We start from the raw sequence: 20,764 nt of genomic DNA, 5'->3' as shown, positions 1-20,764 counted from the left end.
AGTTTCTCCTCTATATATTATCTGATCATATCTTTTGTCTATTTCTCCACTGGGTTCTAGTGTTTTTATCAATTTATACAAAAATGTGACTGTGAAATATTCCCAGCCTTTAAAACACTAGAAGCAATACTTTAATAACCCTCTGTACGACCATGCTGAGAACCACGATGTAAGTGGTGGCTCTGGGAGCGTACCCTCCTTTTCAGCCATCAAGGCAGCCACTATCCCGAATCTGGTGTTCATACTGTCACAGATTCCTTTATTTCTGGGTACTTTTGCCACAAATGTCCATATTCGTAATTACACAGTATTGTATGCTTACTTTGTGGCTGGCTATTTTGGGTCAACATTATGTTTATGAGAATCACCCTTATTCATAGAATAACCCTAGTTCATTTTCATTGCTCTATGAATATATTACAATCTATTCTACACAAGCTATTGTTAGACATTAAGTGTTTTTATTGGCTTAACACACAAGGCTTCTATGAATATTGGTGACTCAGTACACATGCGGAGTTCCTTCAGAGGCCAGATGTAAGAGTGGAATTGCTGGGTTGTAAGGCTACGTGTCTTCAACTAGACATTGCCAAATTATTCTCCAAAGCTGTGGTGATATCAATTGTACTCTAAAAGCAATGTTTAAGGGAGATGAGCTTTTTACAGTTAAAGATATCAACCCCATCCATATTTATTGCAAATATTGTTCCAAGTTTGTCATTTAAAAGTTTATTTTACAAGTTAAAAAACATATGTAGTTAAAGCCATTCATTTTTTTTATCATTACTTTCATTGTTTTTCAACTTAGGAACCTTTCCCTAACGTTATTTATTAAATGATCCAATCATTCTCGATATTTTTGGGATGCTTATTTATGCTCCAAGTTGTCCTGGGGCTATTTTGCTCCAATGAACTGTGTCTAACGCCAGTTCCACAATGCTTTAAAATACTTCAGCTTTATATTTTACAATCTGAGGCAAATCAGTCATCATCTTCAAAATGTGATTTTTTTTTCTCTCCAAAGCTATTTTCTACATTAATCTATTGCAAAAGTAAGGCTCTACCTAATATTCTTGCATACATACTACAGGGAATACAAGCTCAACTAATTCCAATACGGATGAGATGAGTAGCTTTTCAATCTTTTCCTTCCCATTTTTTTTTTTTAAAGGAGGGTGCAGCTCGAAGTGGCCCATGCAGGGATCGAACCAGCAACCTTGGTGTTAGTAGCAACGCGCTCTAACCGATTGAGCTAACCAGACGCTCGCTTTTCAATCTTTTTACCCAAAGAAGCTCTTGGTCAAATTCTTTCACGTAATAAGAGCTGATCTGTTCTGACTGACCCAGGGTGAGAGTGGGGCAGAAACCGAGCAGTTTGCAAAACCACTGGCCTAGTTAATGCTCTGCCAAGTCAGAAATTGATAGCAGCAAGTGGGAATGAAGCAGGCTGAGATGTCACTTGCACACTCTTGGGATTTATAATGTGTTACAGCTTCATTAACAAGCAGGTGAATAATTTAATCAGATATCCAAACACTCATCTCTTTTGGTTAGGAATGCTTACTCTGACCCATTTCATTTTGGTGAGGAAAAAGGTTTTAAAGTCAGGTTTACTTTAAGTCATTAAGAAGCCTAAATAATACCATCTAGGATTCTCCTAAGGAAAAAGAATCTAGTTCTATTTGTTTTTCTCCCCACCATTGGTTATGAATCCTGCCACATTTCTAATTGTTACCTATGCTTTGTCATAGCCCACATCTTTCTTGTATATACTCGTACATTCCAAACTTTTTTTGGGTACTTTTTGACCAACTACTATCATATTCAAGGACTTAACTGTAAAATCCAGCGCACAACCAACTAGGTACCGCCACCCGCACCCCCAACACTGCCAGTCCTTTCATATACCTTAAAGACAAGTACTTGACAAACCCTGAACATTTCTTTCTCCTGCCTTCAAGAAGGATCATACCCACGTATCTGGATCCATTTTAAGGTGTCTAACTTAAAAAAATGCCAGGAAACAGCAGGGCCATTTCCCTTGATTTAATAAAGGGCTTTCTTGATTTGTCCCACTTACTAAAACATAAGTCCCATCCCAACTTGAAAAAAGACTAACACAGTGAAAAATACATGATCCAAGCAGGGTTTCCCACCTAGATTTTGGAACAAACTCAGAATGCCATCATTTCAAACTGAAGTGAATCAGTATCAAAACAGAGGAAATAAATGATGCTAAGATCTAATTTGTTAATATGCCACTTGTAAGAAAAAGCACTATATTCCACTTATCTTGAAGGGACTTAGATTCTTTCTACTACAACTAATCTAGAATAACTAAAATGTAATTACCCAAACTGAGTGTTCCAACCATTTACATCTAATTTGCATAGTTAGTATGGTATATGCTATCATCTCATTCATTATAGCTTCATCTAAGATAGTGTTGTAAGAGAAGGGTGATAGGTAACATGAAGCATAGAAAAACAAGACCAATTAGTCAGTTACTCAGGAAAGAGAGACACTGATCACCCAACATGAATATTCTGGTCAGTGTGGCATCAACAGAAAAGGATGCTTAAGGGCAAATATCTCAAGTTTTTCCAATTCAAGGTTTCCATCACTGTCCTCCCTGCAATTGTTATCCTACCTGTGGTTCACTGTACTAGTAGGCTCATCTTATTATCCCCTTCGAATGAACACTAAACATTGTAGGGCTTAGAGTTTGCTCTGCTATTTACTAACCATGTGAACTTAAGGATGTTAGTTAACCTCTCTGAAATCTGTTTCCTCTTCTGTAAGATGCACATCCACAGATTTTCCTATCCCTCTGCCAGTTTTTAAAAAATCAAAATCATTACACAGTCAGCATGGGAAACAGTTACTTACTTCTTTGTCTAGTGTTCGAAACATCTGGTTGATCACACTTTCCAAAAAAACAGTCATGGCTTCCCACTGCACAAAGGAAGGTGAGAAGATGGAGCAGAGGCCGCTTTCTCCAGTTCCAGCTGTAGGAAAACAGTGTTTTAAAACACACACACACACACACACACACACACACCCGCCCCCAACACTGTAGGACCACAGAAGACACAGAGATAATGGGGCCTTAGAGCCCACCTGGCCCTCTCAGCCTGGAAAAAGAAAAGGAACAAAAAGGAGAAAGAAGTCCCTATCCTGCCTCCACCTCTTACAATGAGCTGTTTTAATTCACCTCTGTGAGCCTTGTCTATAAAAACCATTTTGAGTATTGCATGAAAATATACATGCAAGCATCAAAAACAAGTGTCTGGCCAATTAGAGGCAATTGATAAATATTAATCTCTCCTTTCCTCCTTCTTTATAATGTGTCCATGGGAATCTAAATAATTAAGATATTTGAAACCGTAAATAATCCTTCCAACAATTGCTGTAAGATACAAAATCCAGTAGCCTCAGGACAATTGCAAGGGCTGTTTCGAGAACTGTGCCACCCTCCAAGTTTACAAGTATCATCAGACCACATCTCTCAAACAGCGAGGCACAGGCAAAAAGATTTACCAATTACTTCTCCTGCTTCCATTAGTGCTTCCACTTACTAGCTTCATCTTGGTGCCACATATTTGACCCTCTGCAAACATGTGCATTACTAGATACCAAGGACCTTCAGAGTCAATTGCAAATCATGGAATTTAGCTGAATATTAAACACCATGAATGTCAAGTAACTAAGGTTCTTAGTAACTGACCATTAATGTGGACCTTTTCTAAAGCAGCGATTTACACTCTCTCCTGCTTTATTAGTCCTGTCACCCACAGCATCAGTGAGATGACAGAGAGAAGACATGGAGTACAGAGAAACGACCTAGCTTATGCATTTGTAGAGGGGGATTACTTTGATTTTATATAAAGTGGCATTCCCCAAAGGCTGTGAGGAGGATGGGTGATATGGGAAGCCCCGTTATGCCTGACACACAAGACATTCTTTCTGAGTTTAGGAGTGGTGCTATGTGTAAGCTTTAAAAAGCTTAAAAAGCTTAAAAACATTAGGTCTAGACATTTAATTTGTTAAGATGGTACCGGAAGTGAAGTAATAAAGTCAACAATAAACAACTAGTTAATTTTGCTAAAAAAGAAAAATTCTGGCAAAGCTGACAGGGACATAGTTTTGCCCTAATTAAAACAGATGAAAAATTTAGTGTTATCTGCTTTCTCTGTGTACAAATGAAAAGGCTCACTCCCTAGGATGGAATTGGGCAGTACATTAAAAGCGATTTTTCAACACGATTAGCATATTGTTCTGAAGTGTGGCTCAGAAGAGTTACTTCCTATGTACAGTTTTGATACATTATTTCACTAATGTTCAGACATAAAAAAAACTTACAGTTCATGGATCCAGTATCAATGGAAGTTGACAGCTGATACTTTAGCCATTCCCCAGCCATCTGGAAGCTAGTCTTGGGATCCAAACGACATGCTAACCTCATTACCTCTCCTTGTTGGGCCCGGGAGGCTGCCAAGAGAAAGACGTGAACCAATAATTGGTATATAATAGGTACTTTATTAATGTTCATTCATTTATCCATCCCAAGGGGAAAATGTTCAAAGAGATTCGGTTTTGCAGACATGTGCTTTGAATGTAACAAATGTTCAATAAAGCTTTGTTTAACAAATCCAGAAATTTTCACACAAAAAAAATTCTCTCTGGAAGCTGCTAGATCCTATAAGTGGCAAACTAAAAGTGGTCTCCCATTTCTGTTGGAATTGAAAGATCAGGTTGGTACAGATATAAAATGTTGAGGCTGCTGTGGAAATAGTCTGGCAGTTCCTTAAAATATTAAACATGGAATTACCCTATGATTCAGTAATTCCCTTCCTAGGCATATACCCAAGAGAAATAAAAACATAAGTACACTAAAAAACTTGTACACCAACGTTATAGCAGCATTATTCTAAATAGCCAAAAGTGGAAACAACTCAAATATCCATCCACTTATGAATAGATGAATAAAATGTATATATCCATACAATATCATTGGCAATAAAAAGAAATGAAGTATTGATATATGCTATACCATCACTATTAAAAACATTATGTTAAGTGAAAGAAGGCAGTTACAAAAGACCACACATTGTATAATTCCATTTATATGTAATGTTCAGAATATAGAAACACAAAGGGAATTAGTGGTTGCCCAAGGCTGGGAACGGATTGGGAGCTGACTGCTAATGGGTATAGGGTTTCCTGGCATCATGAAAATGTCCTAAAACTGATTTGAGATAATGGTTGCAGAACTTGGAAAATATGAAAAGCCATTGAACACGCTAACTATGTATACAGTTTATGTATACTATAAATGGGTGAGTTGTATTGTAAATGAATATATCTTAATAAAGCTGGTGTTAAAAAAAAAAAGGGAGGGGGGAAATCAGGCTTCAGAAAACCCAGAACAGAATTAGAATATTAGGTTATATGGGTTTTTTTCTTTCTTTCTTAGAAGACCCACAAGGTAAAATGGTATTTAATCCTAAGTATATGAAAAAATTTCAGGAGTGCCTTACATATAGTCACTATCTTCTAAACATCAATGTCCAAAGACAGGTGTGTGTGTGTGTGTGTGTGTGTGTGTGTGTGTGTAAGAAAGAATACTAGGCTTGGAATGAGTGCAATCCTATCACCCTCTGCAATGAGATTAAACAGACTGCTGTCCAGATTTGGGGCTCTTTAATACAGAACCCCAAAGGTCATGTGCCATGACTCACAACACTAGGTGCCGTTCTGAGACTGCTGGGAGAAATTCCGGTCTGTATCACTTACAGTTGAAGAAAGCATTGAAGTCCTCATCACTATCAAAATCAAACCGAGAATATTCACAACTAGGGCTGTCCGTTTTAGAGGGAAAGCCCATCTGGAAAGAAAAGATAGTTGGGGTCAGGGATGAAAATGGACACTCACCAAAAGAGTCTTAAACTCTAGGAGCTCAAGTATTTTTTAATCTGTTTAAGACGAGTGAAGGGTTTACATGAGATATTTTATGATCAATAACTGCATCTGGTCTGCTCTAAGTGCACAGTTTGCTCCCAGTTCCAGTAATCCTGAGAGTGGTAGAAAGGAGACACTTGTATTTGATGCTCTCTTTCAGGTTCCTCAGGGAAAATTAAATTCTGTAATTTGTTAAGGGTCTTTGAGTATAAAAATGTCCCAAGACAAAGTGCCAATACAGCATGCAATAAGTAAAAAAGAACAGAGAACTATGTCTCCTGAACCCTGGAAACAAGCATGGAATTTTGTATGTCTTTTTTTCTTTTAGACTTTTATTTATTTAAGTGTGTTTTTCCGGGACCCATCAGCTCCAAGTCAAGGAGTTGTTTCAATCCAGTTGTGGAGGGCGCAGCTCACAGTGGCCCATGTGGGGATCAAACCAGCAACTTTGTTAAGAGCACCGCGCTCTAACCAACTGAGCTAACTGGCTGCCCCAGGAGTTTGTATGTTTTATCAAAAAGTACTGAAGACCATGGCAGACAATTAGAACACATGTGCTATGTGCTAAGTGAATTCCTAGAAGAAATAAGGGGACCCTTGAATGGGTCCCATTCTGTGATTTTACAAATCAAGATTAAGCATCTGTCAGCTGCACGAGCCCTCAGCAGATCTCAGGGAATTCATAAGCAACTCTACCGACGTAGTGAGCAATCTGCTTCCACCCTCCCTCCCTTTTCATTCACTTGATCTTCAGAAACAATCAGATACCACTTCCTCTAAGAATCTTCTTCACTCCACCCTCCTTTCTGCTTTTAACCTCTGTAGAGCAAGGATCTCACTGCATGGTCACAGTCACTGCTCTTGTCCTAGCCCTTCTTTTTCCCAGCATCTAGCCCAATACTTGGTACACAAGTGCTCCAAGACAGAAAGAGTAGATGCGGACTGCTTTCTTCTTGAGGAGTAAGAGACCACACGCAAGGAAGGGATCTTAGTAACCAAGACCGGGCTGACCATGATGCCAATCTGAGTCGTTATGTGTATTCATCTACATTCTACATGTTTAGCTTCCCCCTGCATACCTTGACCAAGTTAGTCATAGACGCACGAAGATATTTCGGTATGATTGCTAATAGCAAAGGGTCACGGGACAGGATCTCATGCCGGAAGAGAGCTCCCCAAGTCATCTGAGTCGAAGAGCGTAGAAACTAAAGGGAAAACAAAGAAAAGAAGAACCTGCTTAAGGATTTGGATTTTATATAACCAAGATTATTACTTAGCCCAGCAATTATCAACTGTATTTTTTCATGGAAATATATCTCTATATTACTTTGAACTGTCCACACTGCAGTCCATCAGTAATGACTGCTCATTATGAACCACGTTAAGAAGATACTGTGGGTCGGGTGCCATTGCTGCAGTGTGAGCTGAACTCTACCACTTTGTCTTTTACACAAGAAAGGTCATAGGAATCTGAGGGTGGTACTATAAAAAAAATCTTGAATTGGATGAAATTAATTTTATAACACATCAATCAGACTTTTGTATTGAAAATATCTTTAGTAGTGTATCACCTGAGACACACTTTACATCTGATTGAGTATTATCAGAATGATGCTACGTGAGGCGAAAAGCTGCTGACCTTGATGGTGCAATGCTGGTTTAGGAAGATTCGGCAATTCTCTTAATGAAATGATACTATAGCTATTTTCTAGGGCCTTAAGAGTCATATTTTATATATGAGCTGCTGATTACTTCAAGCCATAGTGCTTGACTTTGACTTACCTAACTAAAATTTTGAGAAGTTACCCACAAAAAGTTTACCTGACTTGGATGCGTTGTGAAAGCAAGAAAAGATTCCAGGTATTTTCCAAAGTTTGCTGGTGTTTCTACATTAGAATCCACACCCTGTAAGACAAAAAGTCCATTCCATTAATGATGCTGATTGGGGAGGGGGGAAGAGTGAAATAACAAATACAGATAAATTAAGCCCTCAAAAGTTTCAGTTTTGAAAGGACTTTATACTTCCTTGTGGGCTAAGGAAGACTTCCTTTCAAGGACTAAAAAATAGGAAAGCCGCTTTATCTCCTTAATTATCACATTAAAATCCATTCTATGGACATACAGTAAAATAAAAGAGTATTCATTTCAGAAATCACAGAAAGAAAAAATCCGTATTATTTCTTTAGATCTGGTCTATTCAGATCTCTGTGACCCAACTCATTAAATAACCTCTCAATGGTATATGTCCTATGTCTGAAGCTCTATCCTCTGTAATCATTCAAGCCACCACAAAACGGCATAACATCAAACACAAATGTCTGTACCAACAGCCTACCTTACAACTTGTAAGACTGAGTATTAAGTATTTCCCTAAAGACAGGTATTGCTATGTAAATCATACTAAAGTTTTCTTTTATGATCCAATAATAGACCTTTAGATTTAGGAATAGGGTTCTTTACTCAAATCCATGTTTCATGATCTAATAGGACTTTAAAGGATAATGCATGCACTCAGCAGACTGATGTTTTACAAATACCAAAATTCACAAGAATAGCGATATTGATTTTATGGAATAACATATGTGGATATTATTAATAACTGTTGATATTAATAACTGACTTGTTAAAAGAAATTTATATCACTCAAACCCTGTTAAAAGAATTTAATCTATAGAACCACATGAAATCATCTGTAGGATAATGCTCCACGAGGCTAAAATCAATGGCGTGTCAGTCAGTCCTTACACAAATACAACTTTCTAAATGCTCTCTTCAAATGGCCCTGAAACTCTCCCGAAAGTTAAGTACTCACCAGCAATGCACAAAGCTGATTGCCCAGAGCACACAACACTTGACAGAGTCTCTTCAGGAAGACATAGTGTTTTTCTACCAAGCCTCCTCCATCGGCAGTCCTGTAGATGAGAAAATAGTGTGACTAGTTGCACATCAAGAGAACCAAAGGGATTCCCATCAAATAGGTCTGTGCTTCAACATTCAAATTTCAGTTGATTATTAAAGTTAAAAAACAAAACAAAACAAACCTACAACCAAAAACACCTCCAAACACTGAAAGATCGATGAGGAATAGTGTTCAATGCAATCTCATCCTTCAAAAGACACTCTAATTTGGGGCATTATATGGTCCTTAGGTATTTGGGGATAATTATGTAAGCTCTGAGCATGACTCCATAAAACAATGCATATACTTATATACATAAAAAGCTGCACAAAGACATTGGTTGATACACAGGGAGGACTTAGAGAGAGATCCCTAGGGGAGCACGTGTAACAATTTTTTATACCAAGACAAAATGAAAAAGGACTATCATCAAGAGAATGGAAAAACAAGCCACAGACTCGGCGAAAATATTTGCAAAGGACACATCTGATAAAGCACTGTTTATCCAAAATATACAAAGAAATGTTAAACCTCAAGAATAAGAAAATAACCTGATTAAAAAATGAGCCAAAGACCTGAAAAGGTATCTCCTCAGATATACAGATGGCAAATAAAGATATGAAAAGATGCTCCACATCATATGTCATTAGAGGAATGAAAACGTAGGATGGTCAAAATCCAACACTGACAACACCAAATGCTGTCAAGGGTGTGGAGCAGCAGGAGCTCTCATTCATTGCTGGTGAAATGCAAAATGGTGCAGCACCTTGGAAGGCAGTTTGACTATTTCTTACAAAACTAAAGATACTCTTATCATATAACCCAGCAATTGCCCTCCTTGGTATCTATCCAAAGGAATTGAAAACGTGTGTTCACACAAAACCCTGCATGTTTATAGCATGTTAGACCTGGAAGTTTATAGCAGCTTTACTGATTAATTCCCCAAACCTGGAAGGAACCAAGATGTCCTCTGGTAGGTGAATGGACAAATAAACTGGTACATCCAGACAACGGGATATTAGTCAGTACTAATAACCCATAGAATGTATAACACCAAGAATTAACCGTAAACTAGGGAGTTTAGACAATTTGATGTGACAATGTAGATTTATCAATTGTAACAAATGTATCACTCTGGTCAGTGATGTTGATAATGGGGGAGGCTGTGCATGTGTTGGCGGCAGGGGGTGTATGAGAAGTTTCTGTATTTTCCTCTGAATTTTCCTGTGAAACTGAAATTGCTCTAAAAAAACAGTCTTAAAAAAAGACTGTAATAGGGTTGGGGGGATGAATGAGAGGTAAAGGGATTAGGAAGTACAAATTGGTACTCACAAAATGGTCATGGGGATATGAAATAGAGTAAGGGGAATACAGTCAATAATGTTATAGAAAGTACATATGGTGTCAGATGGGTACTAGGCTTACCAGGGAGATCACTTCTTAAACTATATAAATGCCTAACCACTGCACCGTATACCTGAATCTAACATAATATTGAATGTCAACTATAATTTTAAAAATATATGTAGGGAATACAGCCAATGGTACTGTAACAGCTATGTACGGTGTTAGACGGGTAGTGGACTACTTGGGATTATCACTTGTGAGGGGTATAGTCAAATCATTATGCTGTTCTGTACACCTGAAACTAATGAAAAACAAAAGACTGTAATAAAAGCATAACTTTGTGTCTCATTTCTCCAAGTCATTTAGTTCGATCTGTAATTCCTTAGCTCCTATCTTAGAATCCAAATAGCTCTTTAAAAAAACACAAAAAACATATATATACATATATATAAATATATATATACACATATATATAATATATATATATACACACACACACACACACACACATATATATATATATATATATATATATATATATATATATACACACACACATATATATATAAATAAAACTTATTTAGTGGCAAAACCTGAAATGATGTAAAACTATTCACAGTAACAAGAATTAATAATGACTAGTGTGGACAACAGCCATATTAACTGTGTTCTGGATGCAGTAGAATATAATGTAAAAAGCTTGGGCCTTGACATAAGCAAGACATGAGCTCTCGTGATGCTGAAGGGCAGTGTGGCATTACGGTTTCCAGTGCAGCCTCTGGAGTCCGATTGCCTGGGTCCGAATCATAGCTTTGCTAACCAGTGTTAGCAGCACAAACGGAGATGGGACAGACACGTCAGTGTGAATGTCATGGTCTCTATGGAATTAATGGTTCTTGGAGACAGAAACTACAGTGGCCACCCAACAGACAGGTCATTCAATTAACATGACCCCTTAAAAAAAGAGCTGTAGTCTCCATAGGAAAGAAAGCCATCATAAAAGCTGTATTAGAATAGACAGTAAGAGAATCTAAGTAATACATATGTGTCTCGCATTTTTTTCAACCTTTCCTGGGACAAAGAATAAATGAAGAGTATTGAAAAGAGAGTGTTGCAACAGTTTCAACTATTTGTAATATACGACTCTATCTGACTCCCTGGTGAGAAACACAAATCAGGAAATACTTGTAATATTTTGCAAAGTGATTAAAAGAAAATAAGTGGAAGCGATTCTTTTAGGACACAGAATGTGTTTAGGACATAGAATATGCACACATTTCTCATTGAATACATTGTTCCTGCTGCTTCCAAGAGCCTCAGCACTTCAGGCGTTGATTATTTGACAAGGAGATCAGGGAGGAGTGTTTGAATCAAGGCAGGCCCTGGGACAGACTCTGGGCCAGATCAGAGAACCCTCAAGCCTAGTCACCAACACTAGTATTAGGCTTAGGGATCATTAGATGCAGACAAAGAGAATCATGGAGATGAGTTGTCTGGGGAGAACGGAGAAAACTGTGAATGTGAATGGGTGCTGAGTCAACAGCCATAACTTATTTCCAGCATTAAGGTCTTCAGAAAGGTTGAATAATCCCTTTAAGATTGCCTGATCTTCTTATTAAAAACACTATCAACTGACTGCTAGCATTCAGATACAAACTTCAGATATATTCAAGTATGATATAAAAATAACAAAGAAATGAGAGAACACAGAAAAGCAGATACTCACTGTGCGGCAGAGAGTATGTAATGCATGGCAACATCTCCAAATAAGACCATTAGGGGTTTCCGGTCTTCCAACTTGCCCTAGACCCAATTTCAGGGAAACACAGGTAATATAAGCTATGTTATTAAAAGCCTCCAACTCCTAACATCTTCTATCCCTGTATAATCAAATACACTGACTTCATAGTTTCTCACATAGCCTCAGGCTGACTGAGCATGAAAAAAGCAGCTCTTTAAAACCTAATCTGGATAAAACTTCTATTTGAAAATGTGTTGGGTCCTAATGCTGACCTGAAAGCGAAGTAAATTACATCGGCAAACAGCATTCCTATGGAGAAGAGAGGCACGGTCCCGTTTGTTAGCCAACACAGATAATAAAGCCAGTGGAGCCACCATCTAAGATTCTTCGACATAACGCTGAGTTTTAAATCTTAATATTACTTTTATCTCTTAAGTGTGAAATGCCAGGATTCATAGCTGTTTCAAGAAGCAAGGAGCCCAACAAATTTCTATCTAGTCTGCCAATGAATTCCTAGAATACGGGCAAACTGCTGTCCAAAGGCTTTGGAGGCAGGGAGTTAGTTGACGTCATCCAGGAAAAAAACAAACAAACAAAAACCAATCCAAACTTTTAAATGTCTTCCTGTCACAACATACAATTACACACACACACTCCTCAGAGACTCTGAGTTGTAAGTCAGTTTGAAGTGGTAACTTACTTTTCTGCTGACGGCAATGAGAAGACATTCGGCTGCTCCCAGCTGAAGTTCCTGCTCATTCAGAAGCAGGCAGAGCACCTCCAGGAGCTTGCAGCTCTCGGCAGTGATGTGACTCATGGACACCCAGTCAATGTAGCCTGCGAGCGTGCTCAGCGCGGCGACTCCTACTCGACAGTTGGCTTGAGCCTGCACGAAGAGAAATCCCTTTCACCACGGAGCCCTCACTAACAGGCAAGGAAGTGGTAGCTATCCCTGAGCTCCTTCTAGTTTCTAATTCTAAAAAGAAAGTGATTTTTTAAAAAATGTATTCATGTAACAGGCATTAATAAGCAACTCAAAAGTTTTCTTACACAATCACATCTCTACAACAGCGTTCTCGGCACACATTAATAAGACCATATTGGCATGTGTGTCCATTATGTTTCCTTCAAGAAATCTCAACTATTGTAATTTTAACTTCCTTCCACCTTAGCTCAGTGATGAAATAAACCAAGGCTGAGGTCACCCTTTAACTAGGTGTATGCATCCTGTACCTGAAAGCCTCAAAGAAGTCTGTTTCCAATTCCACAAAGAGCTCTTACCTTTGACTCCTGAGAATTATCTGTCTTCTGAAAGAAAAGAAGTATAAGGATCCAATGTTTTTAATGAGCAAAAGGCTATATAATAACTTTCCATCCCCATAATCAAGATCCTCGAATAAAGATTCTCCAATATAGACTCAACTTTCAATCTTAGAAAAAATACTTTACTAAAAACATACAACTGATATTCCCTCTAAGAAACACAGATTATTTTAGTTTTAGCAATAAAGACAAAAAGTTAATATTTAAAGAGCTTACACAAATTTATCAGAACTTTAAGATCCACAAAGGCAGTTTCAAAGCACACAATTTACAAAGAAATACAACTAACAGATGAACAGTAAGTCTCAACATTGCTAGTGATGAAACAAATACAAATTAAAACAAAGTATTAGCACCAGCCCAGTGGCTCAGGTGGTTGAAGCACTGTGCTCCTAACGCCAAGGTCGGCAGTTCGATTCCCACATGGGCCAGTGAGCTGCGCCCTCTACAGCAGCTGTGAGCTGGTGACCCACTGCCTCAGCCAGGGCAGCGCAAATCTCATAATACCAGCATGGGCCAGGGAGCTGTGTGTCCTACACAACTAGACTGAGAAACAATGGCTTGAACCACAGGGCGGGCAGGGAGAGGCACAAGAAGGGGGGTGGGATGGGAAAACAACAAAGTATTAGCATTTTTTGCCAAATTAAAATAAAGGCAAATTATAACTGACAAAGGTATATTGAAATGATATAACGTTAATGAAAAAAATCAAGAAACAAAATTAAATCAATATAATTTATGACCATGTATGGATGGAAATATAGGAAAAACATGTACACAAAAATATTAAATGTGAAACAGAGCAAACTGTCTGTTCAGTAAATGTACAATATGACTGATTTTTACCCTTGTATTTCAAAGTCCATAAAAATGTTATGTAATGCTTATAATTTACAAGTGTATAAAATTAATATTTCCCTGAGGAATTTCTGAAATTAAAATTAAGAGTAACTCCTGAAGACTGTCAAAGGAAAAATAATACAAGCAGGAATAACAATTTCTGAAGTCCCTGAAAACTTACTACCCTTAGGATCATAAAGGACGTGTTTCACAATTCCTTTTCTCAACTTCCAAAAGATACTTTTTTCATAAAGGACAAGTATTAAGCCTTCATCATCAGTGATCAAGTAGAGGTGTTAATGGGGCAGAGATGAGTAGAACCCTCTCCTCAGTATCTAATGATGCTGCCCAAGAAGGAACAGGCATCCAAGTGACAACAGCCAAGCCCAGCCTAGCCTTTCCTCTCCACTCCTATAAATCCTTCTGTCCTGTTTGGATCCTCTGTGCCCCTAGGACCAGTGGGACCCGGAGAGTGAGCCTACTCGTCCCATCATTGTTTACTATTCAAACTACTTCCCAATTAGGAAGTTGAAGGGATGGGAAGCAGAGAAGCAACTATGAGCCAACTGAGAAGCTCAAGGTTCAAGAAATGGCTCTTGGTGTGCTCTGGGCCTGGGCAGAAGTGGAGGCCTGGTCTAACACATGGAGAAAACTGAAACCGAGGCTGAATACAAACACCACAGTGGACGTTTCTAACTTGTGTCAGACCATCACCAATCAGCCCTGTTCTGACATGTTGGCTAGGTTTCTAGGGCAACTAAGTATTCATAATCTGTCCTCCTTCTCTTAGGGATTAAATCTCCTACAGGGAAATGAAAAGAATAACCTTCTTCATCCTCAATACACACAGGTTTTTAAATGCAAATATTTTCTTTTGAAAAAGCTTGGGGAGATATTTTGTGGGAAAGAGTCCATTGTAGTAAAAAAAAAAAAAAAAATGGGGTTTGAGTTCCATCACAACCATTTATTAGGGAATGTTTCATTACTCTCTGAGCCTTGGTTTCCTCATTTGTAAAATGGAGATAATACTTTCTAACTCTTAGGGTTGTTTTGAGGATTAAATAACATATAAAGTGCAAACAAGTATATGATAGATACTAGGTACTCACTGTGAGTGCCTCCCCACCCTAACAGCTCATAGTAGCTTCTTCTGTTTGTTTGTCTCTAGTGCTTCTCTGAAAATAGAACTAATGAAGCTGCCATGGGCATAAAAAATAACTAATTTTAATTAATCCTATTTTGTGAAATAAGCAACTATAAGATTTCTAGATCAGGGTTTTTAAATCTCAGTACTTTTGACATTTTGGGTTGGATAATTCTTCACTGCAGGGACTGTTCTGCGCATTAGAGAATGTTTAGCAGCACCCCTAGCCTCCACCCATTAGATGCCTGTAGCATCCCTACTTGTGACAACCTAGGGGGCAAAATCACTCCCTGTTGAGGACCACTGTACTAGATTAACTTCCACACTGCCTTCTTCTGAAAGTTCTCTGATAAAAATGACAATAGTTGGAAAGAGAGAATCTGCCTTGCCCTTTTTTGAAGAATTACCTCACCAGGAAAAGCATAATACCAGGAATCATGTAGTCAAGATTAATAAAACTTGGCACCGTTTATACTACAAATGGGACAAGGACTAAATGGGACATCAAAATCTGACAGGGATACAACCCTGATCTATCAGAAATCTGGGCTTTCAAATATTAAGAATTAACCTTCATTTTTATACTACTTAAAGAATTTTCTTACTATAAAAGGAATTCTTTTTGCTAGTAGACATGGAAACTCATTGAACTGAGTTTCTTAAAAACATCCGTTGTTTTTCCTATCATCTATTTCTTTTTTGCTTATAAAATGGCCTTTTCTTTTGCTAACTAGATACTCTAATTCCTTGCTGACGGCTCATTTGAACTTTAAACAAACAGAAAAACACTTGTATTACAAAACAGGACTTTGGGAAAGTGGGGTATTCCTTACCACTTGCCGGTACTTGTTTACATTTTCTTGAAGTGTGTTAAGTAAAAAACTGAAGATTCTTTCCATGTTCTGGGTTAACGTTTGCTGGATATCCCTTCTTCTTTGAAAGGGCAGTGTATGAAAGGTCACTACATCCTCTGCCAGTCGCAGAAGGATGAACATCACTAATTCTGTCTGTGTTTCCTGTATCAACAGAAATAAGCTGGTTAAATTAAACTAAAACATCTTTTTCAACATTGATATAGCCAAAGGCTCTTTTTTGTTGACAAAACAAACAAAGAAACCCGTGAAGAGCCCCAGTCCCGCCCGTTCCCAAAAACGTCAACTGAACCGGTACAGCTGTATTTCATACCCCTTGTTTGGAAAGAACGTCCAATTCCATGAGCATGTCAGGCCAGTGCTGCGGCCACTCCCGCTTGATCATTTCTACTACAATTCGAGACAGAACATCTTTAATATGGTTCTCCTCTTCCAGAATGTTCAGTGTTCCCTGAAAAGGAATAAGAGATAGTAAGAAGTCTACAAGACTGACTTCAAGGAAAAAACTGGGCTACAAAAGTGTAAAAACTCATCAGCAGGCCTGCTTTTAAAGTAAACAGAATAAACAAACTGGTTCTCCACGTCTGACTCACTTGTCCTGCATTCTCACTAATCATTCTTCCCACTTAAAGGGAGGGTTGTACCAGCTAATAAAATGGCTGTCACACAGAGCAAGGAAGACATCATTGTTCTCCTTTGGAAACTGAGCAGACTCTCATATCGACTGCTTCATTAAGGAGGCCAGCATGGAAGAATACAGAAATAAGAAGTACACTCAGGGGCTGATAAAATGGGAGAGTCAGGAGGAGCACTGGAATATTTTAACAATAGTTCTAGTACCATGTTTCCCCGAAAATAAGACCTAGCCAGACAACCAGCTCTAATGCGTCTTTTGGAGCAAAAATTAATATAAGACCCGGTCTTATTTTACTATAAGACCAGGTATAATATGATAGGATATGATATGATATGCTATAATACCAGGTCCTATTTTATATAAGACCAAGTCTTATATTAATTTTTGCTCCAAAAGACATGTTAGAGCTGATTGTCTGGCTAGGTCTTATTTGCGGGGAAACACGGTATTAGAAAACACAGAAAGACTATTACTGGGACTCTCCTTAGTTTGATATCAAGATTAATGAATTATGACTTCTATCAAGTTTCCGTAGAACTAGCAAAATACAAATCCTAGCTAGCTAAGTTAATTAATAAATTTGAAGGAAAAATTGTTTTCTATTAAAGGCACCGGACTTTGGAAACAAAAAGGGGTAGCAATTCCACTTTTCATGCCCATTGTAAAAAAGACAAAAAAAAAGGTTGTGGATTTTAAACATATTTAAAGTCATATTCTAACTCCTGAAACAAATTCATTCTGCATTATTTTTTACTGTTACATCATACAGTGCATTTGGAATAAGTAAGTTTGGAATACAAGGAAACAAGCAGCAAAGTGCAATCTAATTTAGATCTAAGAATCTTACTCATTTGCCAAAAATGTCTTATTTCCTCTGCCCCGTCTTTACATAATTTTCAAAACAGAAGTCAACACATAAGGAATTAATTAAACCAAGTAACAGAAATGTGATGAACTATGATTTCCTGTGATGGTCGTTCTTTTTACCTTGAAGGTAACATTGACTATCATACAAAGCATGCTGTTTAATGTATGTAGAACCAGTGAAGTTTTTACACAAATGCTACATTAAAGAAGTCATACTTTGTCTAAACTACCTTGGAAACACAAGTCTTCCAACCAACCATTCCTTACATTTTCAATCAGTTCCATGACACTGTTCTTCAGATAGACCTTCTCCAATCGAGACATGCTGTTCCACCGAAACCTGGCCACCAAAAGTATAAAGTCAACAGAACCACATTAGAAATCTTCTCTTCATAAGAGACTAGATTAGATTCCTGTTGTTAGATTGTGTTGGTGATTTTATTAAGAAATTATACTTTTGATTTTATACCCTTCAAAGAACAGACAAAAACAGTCCATGTTTAACCAAAATGCTAACAGAAAAATTCTTGGGAAAGAGTTTTATATAGGCAGTGGTCCATTCATTGAAATCCACACAGGATTTGTGCACAGATCAGCTTCCCTCTTGATCCCTGACAGACCAAAAGCAGATACACATTTGGGATGACTGCGACACCATAGTTGCTTTTCAGATACTATGAATTCCCTTTCTGTGATGGTTTACAAGGTAACAGCACAATTCCAGAAAAACTGGCTAAATCTTAAAAACTGATTCTTCTGATAGGCAGTGTGTGTAGCAGACTCAATTTAGGAAGAGTTTTCAGCTATTCTCATATAATTCTGCTTTGGATTCGCCATTCAGAGAGGGCATATACTCAAAACAAAACAAAAAACAAAAAAAAATTAAAGGCAGTGCCTAATCAGAGATTTGTTTACCTACACATTGCATTATTCTAAAGACTTTTTTTTTAACAGTGGTGATAGTGCAGTTTATTAGAAGCGAAAATACACTCCAAAGAGACAGGAGCGGGCCTGAGCAACAGCGTGGCTCAAAAGGCCTATTCTAAAGACTTCGAGGTCTGCTGACATACAACAGGAGCTCAATAACTGCTGGCTGAATGACTACGTGCTAGTATTTGCAGAATGCTTAGTATGTATCACATACTTTATATGGATAAAGACACTGAAGAAGAGAAAGGTTAGGTCCTGAATGAGAACTCCCATAAGGCTGTGATGACCTCTTGGGGATCAATCCTTTCTTCTTGGGGATTGCTCTTTTCTACTCACCTAAAGAGTATCTCTATGAGTTATATAAGAAATAAAGGTTTGCTCTCTCACAGACTTCACTGGTAACATCCAAAAGCTCCTTACTTGACGACGTGTTCCAGGATCTGTAGGCCAAAATGTCTGACGATGGCAATTTGTGTTTTCTCAGCCAACCTCAAGCCACAGGGGACACAGATAGGGCACTTTTCTTTAAACTCCTCACAAAACTGAAAGAATAAAAGTTAGCATTTCCCTTAGGAGCCAAGAAAGAGGGGACTAAAAAAACTTCATCTTAACAAACTCCAACCTGAGCTACATTTTTAAGCACAAAATCTAGATCAATATTATATGAGTAAAAAAACAGATAAACACTCCTTTCATGTTCACAGTTCCAGATGTGAACTGGAATGCATTTCCCATGCAATGTCAAACCAATGTTGAAAAAAAAATCTGACCTAAAAGAGTAAAAAATTGTTAGAGAAACACTCCTGAAGTATATAAGGGTGAAACAACAATTTCTAGGATTTGCTTTAAAAACTTTTGGTGGGGGGGAGCGATAAAGAAAATACGGTAAAATCTGTAACAGCTGAATTTAGGCAATAGGTATACACATAAGACCACTGAAGTAGTCTCACTACTTTTGTACCTATTTTTAATATTTCATAGTAAAAAGCAAGTATAACCCAACTATTTGATTCCAAATCCTGTGGCATACATGTATTGTAAAGTTTTCACCAAGTGGTGCTCACTGTACATCACTTAAAATATGCGCAGCACAAGTCATTTTTCCTAATGGCCATTTCATTTCTCACAGCCCACATACACTGATGCCGGGATATTGTAGCTCATATTGTAGCGACACAACAGTCAGTCTTGGGAGCAGAGCATCGGGACTCAAGACAACTACTTTCAGGAAATCAAAGTGCCCTTGTTAAAATGCAAAGTAAGTGGTGGAAGTTCACCTCTGCGCAAAACTGCCTAAGAATATCAGACACTAAAAAACCTAAGATGAGGGTGTGTGAGAATTAGCCCTGAAATACCCAAGACACAGAAGGTTAGGGAGAGGCTGTATGAATGTAAGCAAAGGGGGGCTGGAGCTCGTTTAGGGAGTCAGGAGAGGGGCTTAGCGGGGAAACGTTTAGGGCAGGGAAGACCATAAAGAATGTAGCTGCTGCTGGGTACGGGATGGACACGTGCGCCACGGGAAGGCGAGGGGGTGTGGGGCTTGGGGGGATAAAAGGCGTGCAGCCAGCTGTGGAGGGGGGTCGTGGTGCGGTCAACAGCGAACAGAAGTGGGGAAAGGGGGAGGAGAGGGCAGTGGGAAGTGGTGGTGAGATAAGACCGCCAAAAGCACCTAGGGATCGGAGCGTCCCGGGAAAGGGGTAGGCGCGGCGAGCAGAGGCGGCTGGAAGTGGAAAGTGGCGCGGAGAGCGGCAAGGAAGGCCCCTCGGGGTTGGGGAGGGAGGTCCAAGGGCCGCGTGGGCGGCGCCGGGACCACAGGGCTGGGGAAGAATCTCCCGGCAGGCCCAGGCGCCAGACCCCAGCTACCTTGAGGGCTTCCAGCCGATAGCGCTGGGTGGAGCTGGGGTCCATCATGACGGTCACCGCTTTCACCAGCTGCTCGCACAGCGCGTTCACTTGATCCATCGCCATGGCTACTGCCACGCGCCGCGAGAGCGCACCACGGCCGTCCTGGGAGCACAAGGCACCGACCGCTCCCTTGCGGGGATAACACGCTGGTACCGGGCCGCGGCGGGCTGGGGGGGAGTGGGGAGCGGGAGGAGGAGCGTGAGCCGCAGAAGCCCCAGCCGGGAACGAACCGGCGCTACGCACGCGCTCGATCTTCCAATGCGCACGCGCCGGCGGAAGTGGCTGCTTTCTGGTGACG

General features: G+C 39.1%; 1 protein-coding gene across 1 annotated transcript in view; it reads right to left on the bottom strand.

Moving 5' to 3' along the window:
- XPO5 (exportin 5) overlaps positions 1–20,738 on the bottom strand; it is a 42,756-nt gene extending 22,018 nt beyond the window's left edge. The window contains exons 1-14 of the mRNA XM_019738445.3: positions 20,425–20,738; positions 18,982–19,103; positions 17,899–17,971; positions 16,441–16,578; positions 16,089–16,271; positions 13,230–13,256; positions 12,649–12,834; positions 11,934–12,010; positions 8,774–8,873; positions 7,783–7,866; positions 7,041–7,166; positions 5,797–5,887; positions 4,363–4,491; positions 2,890–3,008 (exon numbers count right to left, since the gene is read on the bottom strand). Coding sequence (XP_019594004.1) covers positions 2,890–3,008; positions 4,363–4,491; positions 5,797–5,887; positions 7,041–7,166; positions 7,783–7,866; positions 8,774–8,873; positions 11,934–12,010; positions 12,649–12,834; positions 13,230–13,256; positions 16,089–16,271; positions 16,441–16,578; positions 17,899–17,971; positions 18,982–19,103; positions 20,425–20,529 — 1,560 coding nt within the window. The 5' untranslated portion in view covers positions 20,530–20,738. The remainder of the gene's footprint in view (positions 1–2,889; positions 3,009–4,362; positions 4,492–5,796; positions 5,888–7,040; positions 7,167–7,782; positions 7,867–8,773; positions 8,874–11,933; positions 12,011–12,648; positions 12,835–13,229; positions 13,257–16,088; positions 16,272–16,440; positions 16,579–17,898; positions 17,972–18,981; positions 19,104–20,424) is intronic.
- Between the last annotated feature and the right edge of the window lie 26 nt (positions 20,739–20,764).

The sequence above is a fragment of the Rhinolophus sinicus genome, chromosome 2 (assembly GCF_057876585.1).
Source record: "Rhinolophus sinicus isolate RSI-liver-muscle chromosome 2, RSI-T2T, whole genome shotgun sequence".
Lineage (NCBI taxonomy): Eukaryota > Metazoa > Chordata > Mammalia > Chiroptera > Rhinolophidae > Rhinolophus > Rhinolophus sinicus.
Note: the sequence above shows the minus strand (reverse complement) of the source record. Positions and strands in the feature narration are given on the sequence as shown.